Source organism: Falco cherrug, chromosome 3 (genome assembly GCF_023634085.1).
Source record: "Falco cherrug isolate bFalChe1 chromosome 3, bFalChe1.pri, whole genome shotgun sequence".
NCBI lineage: Eukaryota > Metazoa > Chordata > Aves > Falconiformes > Falconidae > Falco > Falco cherrug.
Genome location: NC_073699.1, coordinates 103209873 through 103229920, shown reverse-complemented (window position 1 = coordinate 103229920; position 20048 = coordinate 103209873). Strand labels below are relative to the sequence as shown.

At 48.7% G+C, this 20048-nt stretch overlaps 1 protein-coding gene across 8 annotated transcripts in view; it reads right to left on the bottom strand.

Moving 5' to 3' along the window:
- NFATC1 (nuclear factor of activated T cells 1) overlaps positions 1-20048 on the bottom strand; it is a 111943-nt gene that overhangs the window by 80617 nt on the left and 11278 nt on the right. For all 8 annotated transcript variants that reach the window (XM_055704755.1, XM_055704756.1, XM_055704758.1 and 5 more), the window contains exon 3: positions 11937-12096. In XM_055704755.1, coding sequence (XP_055560730.1) covers positions 11937-12096 — 160 coding nt within the window. The remainder of the gene's footprint in view (positions 1-11936; positions 12097-20048) is intronic.

Genomic DNA, 20048 nt, shown 5'->3' with positions numbered 1-20048 from the left:
GCTGCACTGTGTTTCAGCCACACCAAATACTCCCCGTAGCACAGGGGGTGTTACAGGATCCTGATAGAGAGTTCTGCAAAGAGCAACAGCATTTTTTTTTTTTTTCATTTTGCCTTTGTTTGCTTCTGCAGACTTCTCAGAGACAAAAAGCCAACCCGCCCCATACCAGTTACACTTCTTTGGCATTTCACAACTCTTAGGCGTGCTATTCCTCTTCAAGTCAATGAGTGTTTAACGGCTAAATCTAACCCTGCAGGCTTTGCCAATTTTCTCCGGTGTTTTTTCTCCTGGAACGCAGGCACTCCGTACATGTATAGCAGTGAGACTGTATTAAAAGCCACAGCAGGTGAAAAATAATACAGCCTAGGGAAGTGTTCGGGTTTGACTCTCCTCACAGTCAAAGCTATGCACAAAGCACAATGAGGCACAGTAAATAAAGACATTTCACACAGACAAGCACGGAAATCTTCCAAAACAAAGAAAATTAAATTATCTTTCAACTAAAGAACACACTGCAGTGAAAGACTAAATGAGCGATTCTAATTAAAACCATGCTGTGAATCTCCTACTTTCCACCACAAAAAAAATCAGCTAGTGTTTGTGCACGTACAGCCACCCTCTAAAACCAGTCAAGCAGCTTTCCAGCCAAACAATGCAAGACACAGCATCTCAGAACTACAAAACACATTGAAATTATTTCCATAGCAATCATAACAACAACACGCCAGGCCAGGATCCACAGGACAGGGGGTGGCGGTGGGACCTCGGCCCCCCCACCACGCAGCACCCGTACCCTCGCCCCCTGGCTGCATCCAGCACGGTCCTGGCTTTGGCAACAGTCGGGCTCATTGGAGACAGGCACTCGCATCCCTCCTGCACCACGTGCTCACAACCAAAGCGCTGCATCCCAGTGCGCACAAGCAGCAGAGCCACGGCACTGGCAGTCCTGGCCCCCGCAAGCACCCCTGCTCCAGTTTCTTAATCCCGACATGTCGCAACCACCTCGGTCAGGCTCAGGTCTCTCTCCCTGCAGTGCTCAGGTGAAGATGCTAGCAGGGGGTCGAAAACTTGGGACTAAGCCCCGTGTGCCTGAACCATACCCAGGCTGCAAGCACAGCTCAGCTCCCAGCAGCTCTCCAGAACCCAGACGTGATCTCCCTTTCGACCCACTCCCTTCTGGCTATTTCTGTTTGCACCGCCGCAGCATGCTGTGGGCATCCCGAATGCTAGCCACTGCCCTGCCACAGGCAGACAGCCCAGGGGACAGCAACGTGTGGCTTATTAGGTACAGCAGAATGGGCGCATCCATGTCCTGAGCAGGGCACGTATGATACGCTGATACTGCTATTTTGATACAGGCACAGGGACAGCTAAATATAGCACACTTCAGCAACCAGGCTAACTTACAGACTTAAATGGCGTGAAGAAAGGTATGGTCTGCCTAAAGACAGAGGAAAGTAATGGGCAGATTTTGGACAGCGATGGGAAGCTTGGCTCTAGCATCATTACGCCCGACTTGCTCTTGAGACATCCAGTAAAAGCTTCAGAAACATGGGGGCTTCATGCCTGTTAGATGTGGGCAGGAGTAATGGTGGCAGAGCAAAAAGAAGATGCCATCATCCCAAGGGATCCCAAAATCAAAGGGACCAAAGGCACAGACAGGGGCAAAGGAGGATCCCGTTAACAGCATTCACCAGAAAACCATCAGAAGGAAGCAGCGGCATACGAGCCACTACAACCGATACCCAAAGTGCATCTGATTTTTACGAGGGAAAGCTTAATGGATCTCCTGAAAGGCAGCGAAGAGCTCTGCAGGAACAGAGCGCAGATTCTGCCGCTTGCTTCCCTTTCTCGTGCTCTCTCGGGCAGCTGGCAGCCCACACGCCCGCGTGTGACACAACCTCTCATAACGCCCGTGCACGGCGGGGAGAGATGTCTTAGCCCAGATTTTGCCACTGAGTAACCCAAGCAACAGCAAGTTACATGATTAATTGCCAGTTGATCCATGTACCCTTACTTGGTAGAAAACTTAAAGCACATGTTCAACAATTAATCCCACTTTACGAAAATGTAAGGATCACTTAAGTGCTCTGTTAATGGATCACTTTGCTCAATCTCTTTCACGTCCTTTCCCTTACTCTCCACAGGACTGGCCCAGCAGTATTTTCACACGAGGGGCGTTCCCTGCAAGCGGCAAGGGGGGAGCTCGCTTTCTGGTGAGGACGATGGGTTTTTGCCAGGACGCCTGTCTGGCTGTAGCATCATGTCAAAGAGCAAAACTCATTGAGGGGCACTTTGGTGTCTGTAACCGAAGTGCCGAGGAGCTCTCGACACCGTACCCACGCGGTGCCCGCAGGGGCTGCTGACTGCTCCACCAGGGCTGCATCTGGAACCCGGGCAGCAGGCTTCTAAACCCCAGCGCACAGAATGTCTGCGTGCAAACCAAGAGCAGGAGTTCCTCCGCTTTATTGGGTACTGAAACATTAAAAACAGGTGTTTAAAAACTGTGTTACAAATCTGTCTGCAACCTGTATTATTTTTACCATGCGCAAGTAAATTGATCACTAGCATGTTTCAACTGTTTCGGTGAAAATATGCAACTCTTGCTAAATTATTTCTTAAACATGTGGAGGGAGGAGAAAGTTTATTTGACTTTGCTGCACCAACAGCAAGCAACGTAGTTTGCTTATGTGTATGTATATAGCAGATGCTGTAATGGATCATCTCCTTTTCATGGCACGTATCAGAGAATATCTCGAGCTATTCTTCACAAGGAAAGAAAGTATAAACCCCTGCTCATAATGAAAGCTGCAACGTACTTTGAGAGAGCAACTGAGTAATTTGACACCACATTTTCCACTGATTCAGCCTGTTATTTGGAACAATGACTGATTAAAATGGAAAATCTATATTATAACCACATATACTGACATTCCAGGTTACAAGGTACATTATGGATGTGATTTTTTTACTCTTCTTACATATAAAAATAAGAAAGTATAAAACCAGAAATTATTCCAATGGAGTTACGTTGGTGTGAAAGCAATCTGAAATACGAACTGCCCCACCCCCCCTTATACCTTCATACTGAATGCACACAATATAATTTTCATGATATATAAGTTTTATGTAATTTGGAGTACCCAGAAGAAAAAAAATATCGTTTGCCCTGAGATATTAGTTTTAGGAATAGAGGACAGATGTCTAGTTACGAAAGCAGACTTGTAAAAAATTAATCACCTGCCTCATGCAGGTTAGCAGTATTTGGCAGGTAGGTTAGCTCAGCTCGTAATGAAGCATCTGGCTTTTGGTAAGGCTGCATTTTAATTTTAACCGTGTTTCATTTCAGCTTTTGGGCGCATGTCAACGTGCAATAATCTGACAAGTCTGGAGCAGATTTGCTGATTGGTAACTTTGGTGTAGGTCTTCTCAACTGCCACCAAAACTAAGTCAAGTAACAACCGTGGTTCACGCCTAGACCACAGCCTCACGTATCATCTGAACCTCCCTGTAAAATTGTTTTAAACCCAGTCCTCAAGATCTTACCCATCCACAGTCTTATTTTCTTAAAAACAGCTAAACTGATTAAGAGTCAGCAAACTCCTAAGCATGTGCTTGAATTAAGCAGGCTAAGCCGATTGACCCCAGGAATATCCCAGTACTGCTTTGAATGTGGTTGGGTTTGGGGTTTTTTTGGTTGTTTGTTGGGTTTGGGTTTTTTTTTTTTGTAACTGAGGTCTGGTAATTTGGGGCACACAAAAGATCTACCCATGTTGTAAATTCCCTTAGAAAAGCAGGTACCCATTTGTAGCACTACCGGTAGCCTCTTTTGGCTAACCAGAAGCGTCTGCAGCTCCCTCTTGGTACAGGGAGGGCAGAAGAAGAGCTGCTGAAGCTCAGAGAGGTCTGCAGGACTCTGGCCTGCAGACTCTGAGACTCTCATCGCTTCTAGGTGTTCCCCCTGCTGCAAGCATCTTCAGTGGAAGGTGCTTCCACCACAGATTACTGGGGAAAAATCAACTGGCCTTGTGAGAAAGCAATCACCATGCAGATGCAGGGGCCGTTTTTTAACACGAACAGCTCGGGCATTCGAATAACATTCCCAAAAGACAAAGACCTATTAGAACATGCATTAAGCAATTGGCAATTTTTGTTTTTACATTATGACCATTTAAAAAACTTTCAAATGTGCCAAACCTCTCCAGAATCTCACTGGCTGTTGCTTTTCTCTTCTTGTATCAAGCTGAACCATTTCTTTCTTTTTTTAAAGAAGAAATGTAAGAGTGAACAGATCACTCGACAGGCTCCTGAGCTCTAGCAGATCTTGACAGCGTGTGTAAAGGAAGGAACTGGGAACATTTAGCTCCGTAAGCACATTTGCAGCAGCCTCACCAGCAGTACCACAAACACCTCTTTGCCTGGCTGCTGCAGCTCATGCAGGTATCTTCCTAGCACACCGCTGCAAAGAAATCACCTATTTATTTCACCTGCCTATTATATTAATTTCTTTCTTTCCACCTTCATTGAGCACCACCCACTGACGGATACTCCCCAGGCGTACAGACACACTCACACTTTATTTAGGTATGTAGAAAAAACCAAGGCAAGGAAGATTTTTCTTATGTTGCCTGGGACCTGACCGCTGGCAGGAGAGGGGAATGCCAGCTTCTAGAAATAAAACTCAAACAGAGCAAGAGACAGGGCATCTGCAACTTTTAGCAGGAGTGATGCAATTATTAAGTAGGTGCCATAAGGGATGCACAGGACAAAAAGCAGCACAGCACTCAAACAGTCACGGATGAGTCCTGATTCGTCCCCAGAAAGTAGTGATACACGTTTTTGAGGTATGCTTCTAAAACAACAATCAATCGCCCTTTCAGACAATGTGCAGGAAAAACCCTGTCCACACTGCAAAAAATTCACCAAGTGAAAGGATGCAGTGTGAGACCCAAGGACAAAGTAAATGAGGAGTAAGAGAAGAAAGGCTACTGCATTCATGTTCTGCCTTGGTCTTGCAGAGCCTTCCATCATGCTGCTTGCCACCACGCCGGGTGCGTGTGCTGCTGACCACCAAAACCAGCCTGCCCAGGGAGGCAGAAAGGACGGCTCTGCGAGCAGTGCTAGAGATAAGGATGACTCATCTCCTTCCTTCCTAGGTCTAACCTAGAAGCTCTTTGCCTTATCAGCCACCACCAGAGGACGGCTAGAAGACACCCCACACAGCGAGAGCAATGCCACTGACTCCCTTGTCACAAAGTATGAGGCAGAAAGGAAACCGGGAGACGCCAAGGAAGAGGAAAACCAGGAGCTGATACCATCACCCCCTTTCCCAAGGGAACGGAGACAGAGACAGCGGAGGAGTGGGACCACTTTCCATCCCCTCCTCCCACAAGGCCACCACTAACTTATGCTTTGCCAGCAGCCAGTGAGCCCAAACCGCTGGCAAAGCCAGGATGTGGGGCTAAATCCTTCAGGCTGGAAAGCTTGAACACCTTGGCATGCCAACAGCCGGGATGTGCATCACGTCGGTCAGGCTGAGCGTGGGCAAGGGATCAGTTTGAAGGAGAGCAGAGATCATCCCCCCAGCGCTGGGTGCGGGAAAATTTGCTTTGCCTTTGGAAGGGGCTGTTGCACCGAACAGCAGAGGCCTGTCCCCAGGACCGCTCAGAAATCAGAGCTGAAATTGCGTTTTCAGGGTTGTGAAACCTTTACCGGCTGACAGCAGCACACTTCCCAGCGCAGTGCCCTCCTGGGCTCTGCCCTTCCCAGGGGGCCATAAGCCACCCTATGGCTGCGCCTACCCTGCAGGACCGGCTTCATGTGAAACACAAAAGAGAGAAACTCCCCCCTTCCCAAAACACGATCCTCTAATGATGAAAAACCATGATAGAAAGCTTTCAGTGGGCTTTCTTCCATTTGTTGGATTTAGAGAAGCAATAGCAGCCTTAAAACATCTGCCAAATCATTCTACTTTTCACTTTTGATTATCTGTCTGCCAGTTTGAGGTTAGCTTTAACTATACAGATGCAAGAAGTGAGAAAGCCATTCAGGTTAGATTTATTCTTAAGAAGTACCGGCTGTCTAAAACAAGGCTATAAAACATAGGCTCCCTGTCTGGTTTGTTGTATGGTTGCATGGCTTTGTGCTATTAATTGCAACCTGGCTAACAGGTGCTTGCCAATGTCTTTATATCCTCACCATAAGAAAGGATTGTATTTCCATCTGGATAAAGGGGTGATGCTGTCTTCTACAAAGAAGTCAAGAGCAGCACAGAGAGGAAGTCTATGGTGGCATGATGAGTTGAATCACTGCTTACTCACGAGAATATGCCCTCTTCTCTGGCGATAGACCCAGAGGGGGAAGGGGAAAGCCACTAACAAGATTTTTTCCACATCCACTCCTCCCGGTCAGATGGCCATGAGCTGGACCCACCAGGGACTGTTTTCTTCCCAACTCCCTTGACGCCCCCAACAATGGTGGCAGCACTGTGGTACCCCTACCAAGAAAAGCACTTACACACTCACTGCAAGGATATGATTAGTCTCATACCCTGTACTTCATTAAATTAACCAGGGGCTCACTCTTGCTGTGCAGCACCAGAGCAGTGCTGTGAAGGGCTCGCCCCACTCTGTCTGGAAGAGCCTTTCTCTCGGCTTCCTTATCCCGTTATCTCCTCCCTGGCATCAGTGGTGAACAACTTCTTTCCAGTCTTTGCCTTTAGCTCTGCATTTCTCTCTCCTTCCCATCCTGCCTGCTGTGTAACAGCACAAGCCCAGTGACATTTCCGAAGCCGGGTGCACGAGAGGTGCCACGTGGGACCGGGGGCACACACACCCAGCCCCCAGCTGACAGCATCTGCAGCTCGCTGGACTGACTGCTGCCCCCCTCCATGTACCATGGTTTGATCAGCAAGGCTTTCTATTCCCTGAGGGGTTCGCAAAAGGTATTCATGGCTCCTGGGTCTGGCAGATGAAAGGGCTCTGACAGATACCTGCGGTGGCCACCACCTGGACCTGGGCTACTTGAGCTCATTATCCAAACGCAACAAAACCAGCTGACCCATGGCAAGCAAACAGTAACGCGTGGAGTGTGTTACCGGGGTGCACAAACAGCCCAGGGGCATGCTGCTGCCTCATTATCTTGATGCGGAAAGGTACAAAACCACTGAGGCAGCAATTGCTTTAGGGGAGGCTTCAACACTTGTTAGTCATAAGGGGATTTAAAAATCCCAACGTATGCCTCAAGGCCCTTGAAAATCAGACCCAAAGTGCCTACTGGAGATCTTGTTGAGGAACAACACAGCCAGCTCCTGTGAGCAAGTCTCCTGGCACAGACAACATTTTGACAATGCAAATCAGCAGCCAAATTATTGTGCTTTGCCTGTAAAATGAGGGGGTTCAGACTATGCATCTGCTCACAGGCTCAGATCAAGTTCTGCATTGGAGCACACCAGCCGTGCACAGCCTCCACCACCTCGTGGCAAGGCGGTACAGGGGAAGGCAAGGCAGCACTCACTGTCTCATCGATGTTAACTTATTTTTTCCAAGAGGGAAAAAAATTCTGCTTAGTCCCCATTACCTAGATAAAAAAGGAAAACCCCTACAACTCCTTTTCTTCCCTTTTTCTAACCAATTTATCTACCTCACATCAAGCATGATCTTGAAGAAAATTCCTGGCATATTTTGTGTCAAAAAACTGAATAATCATCATGACTCTTGAAAGTGCTTACTAGACTGTTCTGTGCATTTGAATATTTTCTTTCACCATTTAGTCCAGTCTTCCATGGGAGTACATCATACCCTTTAATTAAACATTCTTGAGTACTTGGATTTTATCTCACAGATACACCGCACCCTGCTTGTAAAAATTCCATCTCAGGCAGCCAACGTGTTTGACTTATTCCAAAGATGAGTTATTAATTAGAATATCTATAGACCATATATTTATAATCTGGTGCCATCCCTCCCCAGGGAGCCCAAACTTTTATCTGCCAGATTACTTACCTGCAGCTGACACAGAGCCATCACTGGCTGGAATGTAAACCCCATCCTGAGCAACTCCTCACCGCCATGCTCTGAATGAGGAATGGGAGATAGGTCCAGAGGACGTTTTTAAGGCATTCTGGATGTAAACCCCTTGAATTAAATTCACCTCACTTAAAATATGGCTGTAGCTATCTAACCCTGTGGGGTTCCTGAAGCCACCACTGACTTCATCTTGCTTCATTTAGAGAAAACCTCACCTGAGTCGTGAGCTCCTGCAAGTGCAGAGGTGCCAGCAGGATGCTACGAACCATGATTTTGCTCCCCAAAGTGGTCCCCAGTTTCACCCTCACCTGGCACAGCCAGCAGCCTCGTCGCGCCTGATACCAGCTGGGGCAGCAGCCCTGCTCTGACTCAGGGAGGGAAGGACCCAGCCTGCACTCACCGAAGGCAACGACAACCGGCAAAATACTTCCCCCGGCTAAGGGGTATGAGCCGGTGCCAGCCATGAGCTCACCAGCATCGCTCCCTGGCACCGCTGGCTTGCCAGTCTGCTGCAGCACTTTCAGCTGGCTAGGTGTGCCGGCTCAGCCCACTCTCAAAACGTTTAGCAATCGAGAACGGCAATAGCTTCGGGCTGCCACGGCAGCCCAACACCCAAACAGGCAATGGCGCAATGTGAGAGAGGGGAATATTGCATTATCGGGCTCATTAGCCTTCACAGACAACTTGAAGCACCCAAAACTGTATCGTTCCAAAGCGCAGAAGGGACAGGGCAGCCACCCCACAGAAGGAAATCCATAGGAAATCCTGGTGGATGAAAGACGCCCAGGACAGCCGGCAGGAGCCTCCATGAGCAAGCTCTGGGCAGATGACAGCGAGATGATAAGGAGCGAGCGGTGCCTTCCAGCACCGGGCTGGGGCAAGGCTCTGGTACCGCAGGCAGCTGCCAGCACCTGCCAGGCTCGCCCCTCGGGGGGTCGGCATGAACCCCTGGCAGCCAGCCATGCTCAGCCCTTCCCTGGCTCAGTCTGGGAGAAAAGAGTCATCGCAGGCACTGGCGGGTGTTCAGCACGCTGCCCAGCCCCAGTGCAAAGCTCCCACATGGGGCCCTCTCCAGCTCCAGAGAAAAGTTACCAGCCTGGGGGAGCCACCAGAACCAAGGAAAAAAGGGGTCTCCCAATTTTTCTCCTAACACTGGGCTTCATGTCACACCCAAAAGGTGGGACACACCACACTCCTGTCCTCCTGTGCCACCTCGTCCAGCACGCTCGCCTCTGAAACCTTTGATTCTCAGATGTTCCACCTCCTACAAGAAGAGATGGAGCAGCACCAAGGAAGCTAATGTTGCTTGGAAAAAAAAGATAAACACACTCTGGCTGCAGGGAAAGCAACCTCCCGGCAGTTTTGCTGGGGAACTGTGCCCTGGGGAACTGTGCCCTGAGCAGTGGATGCTTTCTGGATTTACTTCTCCTCTGCCTTAGCATGCTGCACAGATATGTGGAGGTATCAGCGTGAGAAAATCTCCTGGTTTGGAAAGCAGGATGCGAGTGAGAGGGGGTTTGAAACAGAGGAGGGAGGAAGAGACCTCTTCCACATTCTCCTTTTGCCCAAGGTAAAGGTGGAGAGCTTTAACAAAAGCAGAATTTAAGCAGACTCCCCCAAAGCAGTGACATAAGAAAGCTCTGACTGCCCACAGAGGGCAAAAGAGTAACACACAAGGGCAGTGCGAGAGGTCAGAGCAGTTTTATGAGGGGCTTTTCTGAGTCAGCATCACTGAAAACAGCAGGAAATATCAGAGGGAAAAGCTTGATCTGAAATCTCTCAGCTGAACACACTCAGATACTGGTTGAGCTTACACCCAAGTGTGAACTCTGAAGCCTGAGCTCCCTTCTGTGTAACAGAGTGAACTGAATCTAACCCAGCCCAAACACCTGCAACATCTGGACACACATCGATGTACAGATGCAGACTGCAGCTTTTGTCAGTCACCAGTTTATCAGAAGTTACTCCCTAGATTTCCTCCTCCTCCTTGCATTTTTGTTTTTTAAGTCCTTCTTTGTGTGTAAGTGCTTACTACTTCTCTCATAAAAAGTATTTATAAGTTCTTTCTTTCTGGAAGTACTGTTCATCCATCCACCCAACTCTGGTCTAAGCCAGAAGCCTTAAAGTATTTCCTCAAACAGATAACTCAAGCCGGGATGGCAATGCAGTGTGGAGAAGCCTCTTCTGGCCCTTTTTATGTTTCTGTTCTTTTTGGAGAAAGAGTGTTCAGGTTGTAATGAAAGGACTGAAAAATGCATTAATCCTTATTAAACCGGTAGAGCCATCTGACAGGGCTAGGACTGGCTGCTTCCTCCCCTCTCCCTCCATGCCCTTCCGCAGTTTCCTCTCCTCTCTTCTGACACTTGTTTGTGTTTGGAAGCAGCACGCTCCCTCCCAACAGACCAGGACAGGGGATGAGAGGGGAAATGTCTGGACACATTTAGTCCAATTAAATGTTGGCATCACATTCAGTCTTTTCAAAAAGCACGTAGGAAACTTTAAACACCAGGCTGGCCGCTGCGAATTGATGCCTCCCCATTTACATTTCCTTGCATCAAAGCCACAAAGAGCGTAGGTATTAATTGTCATCAAGCGTGTCTGCCACAAACTCCTCTTTAATATCACTTACAAATGTTCTGCTAAAACCTTTCGTCTTTCAGCAGATCACTTCATAATCCTATGTCACTGATGAGTTTTGGCAGAGCTAAAGAGCGAACTGTGTTTGCTGCTGACAACTCCCTTCACTTTCCTTTCCCAGCTGCCACAGCAGCAGCAGCAGCAGCAGCAGCAGCGCACACATTCTTCAGGCGCAGTCCCTGCCCGGCATCATCTCTGACTCGCATCACTCCTTCAAAACACTGTGTTTGCTAACAGGGTTTTACACCAAATAAACACACGTGCCCCTGAGCCCTACACACACGGTCTGCACATCGCCTCCCTGCACATTGCCTCCCGCGCCCGCTCCCTCGCCAAGCCGCTGCTCCTGCAGGAAAAGCTGCAGCATAAAGCCAGGCAGCGCCAGCACGGTGGCAGCCCCTGCCCCCCTGACAGCCGGGGGTCCGTGGCCACCGGCCAGGGTCCAACGCGGGCCCTGCTGCACAGCAGGTCACAGCCCTGCCAGAAGGCACTGGACATTTTAACTTCTGGGGGAGAAAGGAGCAGCTAGGGAGGGACAGGCACAGCTGGCTCTCTCCCACTATTTTTCTCTTTGTGTGTGTGTTAAACAATGAAATCTTGTTCTTCCTACCCCTGCGAAGGGTCCTTTAAAAATGAATGAGACTAGTCATATAAATGAATTAAGGGTCAGTTTACAGTGTTATTAAATTAAATGCTTTATATGCAGTAACTGAAGAGTTTGGTAGAACTCATGAAACTAGATTCAGACCTCAGAGGCTTTCCAGGGTGGCTGGAAGCGTTTAAGGGACTAAACAGAAGAAATTCAAAAGCTCAGCACTCGCTGCAACATCCAGACCAGCAACATAGTTCCACACTACTGCTACAGCTCTGCCCTCCAACATGTGTTCGCAGCTCTGATGAGACCCAACCGCAAGTTCAGGACTAAATGTACTGAGGCACGTCCCCAGCTGATCTCAGCATACAGTGCATGCCTGGAATCCAGCTGCACAGATAGGTCCCCAGTCACCGCCTGCCAGCTGAACGCTTGTGGAGCTGCACACTGACGGAGCAGCACCCCGCCTGCACTGTACTCATGCTGCCGAAAGCGAGTAGATGCTCTCACCTTGCTTTTAACGAAGGCTTGGTCCACCCCATTTAAAACACACTTTAAGGCGCAGGAATCTTTGAGGACAGGAAAAACCTCCCATCGCTTCTCAGTTTTGGAGAAGAAAAGGTGTGCACAGCAGCGCACCAAGACAAACAACCTGTGCTGCTCGTTACAAGTTTTGGTACCTGCACGATAGGGTGGCCCCCCGCAGATGCCTTCACAGCCCCTCGACTGCCTTCTGTCTCATAATGAGCTCGGTGGTGGGATTTCGGCTGCACTTCAATACGCAGTTCATAAGGTCCTGAGTGAGATGGCAGCTGCCAATCAAGGGCAGGCAGGGATGGGCTATAATGGAAAAGAAAACATATTAAAAATTAACATCAAGTACACTATCACAAACCACAAGCATCCAGCACTATTACTTTAGAGACCGTGCTTCGCAGTTCATCCTTCACCATCTTACATTTAAAATTTCATCAATATGGGTAATGCCACAACATAAGTAATTTAGAAGGCAATGGTTATTTTATGAAGATTTACAGGTCAAGAATAGCTGGTGGCCCAGATGCTACCCAATTTGTAACCAAAATGGAAAAATGTTAAGACACAGCTTACAAAGATCTTAATATATTGATTCTTGAACCAAAGAGAAAAAAAAAGGTAGGCAGGAAGATGCAGAGGAACCTACTGCTTTCACTGCTGTGAAAGTGAATGCCAAACCAGCTCTGGAGGGGTTCTACATTTAATGAATCTAATGGATTTCAACAAATCTGCTCAGTTTGCAGGGGGTGGAAAGAAGAAAAAAAGCCGTTTCCAGCTTCCTTCCCAACAGAAAACACGTCAGAGGGTCTCAAAGTGAAGCCAATCTCATTCTGGTCCATGCACACAAGGGAGCAAGCTCTGAGGTCAGAACTCACAAGTCCTACCAACGGTGACGCACAAGCCCGAAGGAAACCCAGCTCACTCTTCTGGCCCCGTATTGAGTCTTCAATTAACTGAAATATTATGGACTCATTACCACTGCAAAAGCAAGCAGGGTTGACATCATGCAATGGTGGGGAAAGTGTCACTCTTAGAAACCCAACTCCAGTGTAAAACCAGTCTAGGAAATAGTCAGGAGAGCTTGGCTGTGAGGAACGCCAAGTCGATGCTTTGGGTTGAAAAAAAAATAAAAAAAAGAGGCAAACAAGCACCGTAGAAACAGCAGGCCTGAGACAAATGTATTGATCTTGAAATTGAAGCAAAAAGCTTCACAATGAAAACACTGATTTCATGTTCAGCATATATTCTTCCCTTTGGCGAACTCTCCGCACCAGGTGCCCTTCAGGAGCCTTGACAAAGAACTACGCAGCACAACCCCACATGCTACCCTGCCTCCCTACACCAAACTTCATCCTCTCTCCACCACCCCGGAGAAGATGCCCAGCGAACAGCAAATCCCAGTCCCCGTCCCACGGAGCAGGGCTACCTGCCACAGCGAGAGGGCTCCTCCGGCCGCAGCAGCGGTGAGGGAGCTGGAAGGCTGACGAGCCTGGTGGGGGCTGGCCCTGGGGGACCCCCGTGCCCCTGCTACATCACAGCCCACATGAGCCGGCGGGGGGAAAGGATGCAGAGGAGCTTCCGCGCTGGCCACGCATTGCAAGCACACATCCAGCTGCAGACTGAGCACTCCATTTGCCACCCCAGTGACCCATGTGCTCGCAGCTCCTCAGGCACGCAGCCCTCACATCCCCCAAAGCGTCCCTGCTGCCGCCCACTGCAGGACAGAGACTTTAACCACTTCCACTGGCTTTTATTTTGCTTTTCCCTTATTTATTTTTTTTAGTGCTTATCCAGCCCATTATCACCAGCATATCTAACATGCATCTGCTAGTGCATCAGTGCACATACACCGGTGGGACTTCAGACGGTGCTGTGTTTCTCTACACTATCTTTCTTCGCTGCTTTTAAGTTTGAGCCACGTGATTTGAACGCCTACAGACACGCACTACGTGCATTACAGGGCTCAGCTGAAGCCACCAAGTCCTTGCCCTGGGTGCGGACAGGACCACCCGCCCTGCGTGGGCACTCCTGATACCCGAGCCCAGCTTGATCCAAACCTCCAGCCGTTCTGCTCTCCAGCCCTCAGGACAGGGAGCATCCTCACAAATAACAGAGGGGGAGAAAGTATCCACACAGTTCCCAGCTCAGCCCAGACGGAAGCCTGGCCAACAGAAAGATGCTCCTCTGTGAGGGCTCCACGAACATCTGGGCCCAGCAGCAGCCCGTGGGGCACCCTCTGCAGAGGCAAGACCCTGCCAAGCACAAATCCTGAACCTGGCTGCCCCCCCACCAAGCACAGGAGCTCCAAGGACGCTGCACCTTCCCAGCTCCTGCGCACGCTGCTCCCCCAGAGCGGCCAGGGCCCATCCCGGGGGTGAGGAGAAAGTCTTCCACTGCTAGACGCTCGTACAAAGCGCAAGGTGATGGCAAAAAATTACAGGCTCTCAACCACTGTATATAGCCGCTACTCTGCCTACCACACTAGGTACACATACTTTAATTTGAAAATGTCTGGAAAAAAACCCAAAATTCTGGATAAGCCACATTTGACTAATGATAAATGACAGACAGAAGAGCAAAACAGCTGTGTCTCTCCTGGTGATGATCAGCACACATTTTTAAACAGATGTTTCTAGTTTCAAGTAAATTCTCACTTGCTGGATCTTCTTTTTTTCTGAGGACACAACATCCATCAGATTAGAAATTTTTAACACTTAATTAAAAAGGACAACTCTGACTGGCAGCAGGTAGCCCTCAGGTGAAGAAGGATTTGTTTTAAGATGCGTGGAAGTAAGTAATAGCTCCAAAACTAATTACATCTCTTTAAAAAAACAAAGAAAAAAACCCACAAACCCCCCCTTCAAATCAGCACCTGAAAATGTCAATATAATTAAGTTGTACAATTCATGTTCTCAAATAAAGCCCGAAAACAAAAATATAGTTTGCTGCTAGCCTGCAATCTATTGTTGAAATTCCAAAATACCACCTGCCCGATTATAAATTGACAATTAATGGCAGTTTTCCTGATAAAGGAAGCCGAGTGATGCCTTTAACAGTGTCATGGGCTGGGGCTGTCAGAGCTATTTCCTATGTTAGGTTATCTTCATCGTGCATTTAATTTCCTGTGGCTAAACATGGTTAAAGGAAAAAGTCACCAAGCGAATGGTGTAGTGGTAAAATAAAATCTGGTAGCTGCAAACAAGCCTTATCAACTTGAAAAGGCCCAAAGCACCTCACCCAGGCAGCGCCACGGGGAGGGGAGCAGAGCCCCTCCACAGGGTCAAGAGGAGAAAGGGAAGGTCTTGGCGCAGGATGCCTGGCCAGCACGCGCTGCCGCATTCCCCTCGGATCCAACTTTCCACCAGCTGAAAACCTGTCCCATGCCTTTCCACGCTGCAATAAATCTAACTGTCGCCCCCCGAACGCCACGCAGAGGGACGCTGCGGCGAGGTGGCTTTGCAAAACCCGGTGCTGGGCTGCAGAAAACTTGCTCAATGCAACTGGGTCCTACATAAATCAGATTACAATACAGATGAATAGTGATTTATTTTGCATCCACCAGATACAGAGTATGATTAAATCAAAAACAGATTATCCAGTCTGGCTGACTTCTGCCTTTAGCAGAGAGATTTATCAAGTTACAGAAAGCAAAAAGGAAAGATACTAAGCAGCACACTGGAATAAAGACAGCGAGGAAACAAAGCCAAAAACTTCTACTGACCTTTGCAAAGGTGTTTAAGCCCCATTTTCACATGGCTGCTATGCAATCGGGAATTAAATTACCATTACATTTTCTAAGCTACTAGATGCCCAAGGCCACTTGAAAAAAGAGGCATGCGAGCATCTTTGGCCTTACCTAGGCTGCTGTGCGACAGGCGTCGGAGGGCTCGCCAGCCCCATGCGGGGGCTAGTCCGTGGCGGGGGGCACGACCCAGCCAGCGGCTCTGCCACCCTGGGAAAGCCGGCTGGCAAGCGTGGCTCAGCACCCAGAGCAAAGCAAGGGACTCGGCAGGAGCATGGCTGAGGCTCAGTGCCCTGCACTCGACCCATTTTCTCTAACAGGGAGTGTTCCTTCAGAAACAAAAACATAAACTAGAGAAACCACAGGGCTGCTGAAACTTTTGCCAGGCTGCCAGCTTGCCCCTGCTCCAACTGTGCACCAAATGCAAATATGGTTACAATTTATTATTTATTACCCATGTCTCACATTGAAGCGGATGCCTGTTAAAGACCTTTGGGTGTTTTCTGGAAAAGTGAGAAAACAACGGTGATGCCTATATGTCCACCAACTTGACGGTGGTCAGAAAGACATACCCACTTTATATTTCACCTATGAGTTAACGCGGGTAGATTTTTTCTCTCTTTTTTCTTTTTTTTTTTTTTAATTTCCTGTCTGACAATTGAGCAATCCGGCTGCGAGCTGTTAAAATAGATGCTGCGTCCCACCCCAGACTTGGCTGGGCTTTGCTGGCATGCGGAGCAAGTAGCTCCTCCGTGGAGTGCATGTGGCACTGGATTTCCTCATGCTGCAGTCTGAGAATGAGCGCTGTCGTCATACGCCCAGACAATACTACTGTCCTACAATCTCACATTCAGAGATCGATTTGCATGGGAAGTTTTGCATCTGTTGGCTTAGAGAAAGAACAAGAAACTATTGCTGGGGGAATGGAGATAACAAGTGGCTGGCAGCGCATTTCTGCTCGTTCTGAATTTAGAATCACATGGTGCTAAAACAAGCTGGTGAAGGAAGGCCATTAATAAGATGCTCACAGGGGTGTTTGAATGAACTGAAAAACAGGCAGGAGAAAGCGTGGGGAGGATTACATCAAACAAGCAAACCAACCAACAAAAAATCAGTTCATTCAGACAGGCTTCCAAGCAGTCTTCAGCCCTATGGTGCAGCAACCTAATGCAATCAATTAATCAATTAATGCAACCAATTAATCAATTGCTACGTGGGGGCAAACCCGACTTGTTAAAGCATCTAAATACCCCCATCCCCACGAATATGGCAAGAGAGAGGAAAAGAACAGAGGCATTGTGGGCTCTGCCCTGCCTGCTCTCCCTGCCCCTCAATTAATACTAATGAGCCCCAGGAGATGGTCACCGACACACAGCCACCAGTCCCCACTTCACTGGGTCTTGCCCAGACAGCCCTGCCTTTGCTTTGTCTGAGGGACTTCCTCTGGCTTGCCATAAACACGCAAGTTGGCCATGAATGCGCAGGTCAGCAAATCCGGTGCTGCTGCACGGGGGACCATGTCTTCTTAAGATAGCTGGTGCCCTTTCCCATCTTCAGAAAGTCCCAGTTTATCGAGAAACTCAGCTTCTCCCAAGTAAGGCGACCCCCTATCTCATGATCTGGAACAAAACATCTATGTAAAAAAAATTTTTAAAAATGTAAAAAGGGCAACAAAGGTCCACAAATCAAAAGAAAGAAGGAAAAACACATGTGACATTTTAAAATCATGATGTTTAAGGAAATCATATGGTTTGGGGCCTCAGTGGACAATTTTTGCATGCTTGGGTTTAATACTGTCACAGTCACAAAAGTGGAATCCAAAAAATCCACAAAAACTAAACTAGCCCAGTGATGCAGATAAAAGCCAAACGTGCTCTGGCAGCGGGCAGACTGGTACCCAGCCCTCACTGCAGCCTCCCTCTGCAAAACGGCATGACCCTGTGCCTGTGAGGTCAAGGACATACAGGTATATTTTTGAGGTTGAAAAAGAGACTCCAGCTAAATAAAATGTGGCTTTCAACGGTTAAAAATATAAACTGTACAAGAAGATACAGTAGGGGGCTTTTATAAGCCACCTGGAGCTGGGTGTCTATTTCTGGAAGCTCCTTTTTGGTGTGGTAGACCTCATACATGCCATACGTCCAACCAAGAAACCCCACCATTTCTCTTCCCCCTCCCCTACAAAACACTACATTTAATGAAAACTCAAGTGTTACAGGCCAACATACTTCCTGGATTAAACTGATGATGCCTGAAAGAAGTACAACACATTGCTCTTCAACGAGTATGGAACTGTCTCTAGGAAATTTCAGGCTGTGTTTGGTCAAATACAGAGGCTAAAGAGGAAGTCCTAAAAAATGTGTAATATACTCAGAAACCCAGCACTTCCATGAGCGCCTATACTTTTGGTTGTAATATAGGATGATTTGGGACATGCTAATGAGCAGGTAAAAAATAAAAATGGGATTTTAGCTTTGGAAACAGCTACTAACAGTGCCCCAGTACCCAAGGGCAGAAGCCCAGCCATGTACGTCCACTTCGGCTTTGGCATTTTTGCCTGTGAGAGATTCTGCATTGCACAGCACTGCAGAGCAGCAGGGAATGTCACTGAAAGGAACGCGACTGGGACAGCGAGGGCTTGGGAAAGCACAGCATCACCTGCTCATGCCATCACTGCCTGCTAGAGCGCTTCTTTTGAAACTATTTGCCACGTTAACTATAAAAGGACTACAGGCAGAAGCTTCTCACATTTGAGTGAGATAGCACAATGCACAAATCCTGAACTATTGGTCTGGAAAAGGCACGGTCCCCATCGCTACCTCAGGGCTCGTTCTGAAGCATCCTCAGACAATCTCTGCCCCGTCTCGTTTCCTGTATCCAAAGGTTTGGCATGAGGCCCTGGGCTGCAGCCAAAGCACCATGGGCAACCCCCCGGCACAGCTGGGTGACCCCATGTGGCTTCAGCCCTGGCTCTGCCCGCCCACCCTGCCTCGCAGCCTCAGCACCCGTGCACCAAGCCCCACACAGGAGCACAGCCACGCGCCCGCAGCCCGGGGGGTGCCAGCCCCAGCCTGCTCCCAGAGCCCGCAGCCCCGGGGGTCCTGCTCCCAGAGCCCGCAGCCCGAGAACCCGGCTGAGCCGCTGGGCTCACAGCCCTTGCAAGCACCCGAGGGAAGCACGAGGCACAGAAAGAACAGAAAGTGTTTCTGTTAGGGCGGGCGTTATTATGTATTATACCTTATTATGGACTCGTTATTCCCTTGCTCTGGGACTTGGAAAGCCTAAAGTGGGTAGAGCTTTAATTACACCAAATGAAAAACATAATCAATTTTTAAAACAACAGAAAAAAGTGGTTTCCCTCTCAGGCTGATGCCCGCCACAAAACCCTGGGAAGGGCGACGGCACCTGGCTGAGGGTATGCCCGATCTGGCTCCCTCCTGCCCCCAAAGAGATGGGAATGCCAGAGAGGGAGGGAAAGGCGTCAGTGATTTTCCAAGGCACGCTGGCTTTTCATGAAAACTGTACCGCATATTCAGGAAGAGACAGAGGAGGTAATCAAATCTGGTTATCTCAAAATCATTATGACCGGCTAGATTTTGGAGCCCAAGTTGTTTTTTGGAACCCACCCCTCCAGCCCTTGTGTTTGAAATAGAACAGATGTGTAACATAACAGGAAAAAAATCCAGCTCTGTTGTGACAAATTCTTAACAAATTTTTTTGGAAAGATTTAAAATAACAGTTTCTGTTGCGTAGGCTGTGATCCTGTTGACGTCCGTGCTCACTTGCCCAGCGCTTTCATATACATAAAACGGGAGGTATTTTCGGTGGAAGGAAGCACGGTCAGTGTATCTGATTGGTAAAATAACTTAAAATCACATTTCACCAGTAACTTCCAACTGCCCTAGAGCACGAGTTAATGAGATCACATGGAAACATATTGTGAACCAGGAAACATATTTTATACAAGACCAAAACAGTGGAAAAAAATGTTAAGTACACAACGTAGTGGGGCTCCGTTTTGTACACTTCACCTTTGTTGTCTGTGTCAGCGCGCAGGCATGCCGGCTGCCCCCGACGGACAGCAGCACAGCACCCACAGCCCCCGCTGCCACTGAAGGGCACAAGCCGGATTGGTCCTACCAGTGCCCTGGAAGCGCTGGGCAAAGAGCAGCCCCCCGGCGCAGGAGCCGGCCGGCGGCCCCTCTGACCAGCGCGGGCTGCTCAGCACTGCAGTGGGAGCACGTGGAAGGCTTTGCTGAAGTACGTGGGAAGGCTCCAAAGAGTCGCCCGGTGTTAGAAGCCTCTATCCCAGCGCTGAAAGGCAGCCAGTGCCCACCTCCAGGTGGCCAGACCCAAAGGGGTTGCCACACTTCCCAACGTGGAACCGAGCGTGGGTCCTGTGAGAAGCTTGGGCAACGCGGAGAGGAGGAGGAGGAGAATGATGAGGAAGTGGACTGCAGCACGACATGCTGTAACGCAAAGGGCTGTGGGCTGCTCAGGCTCAGTTTGGGGA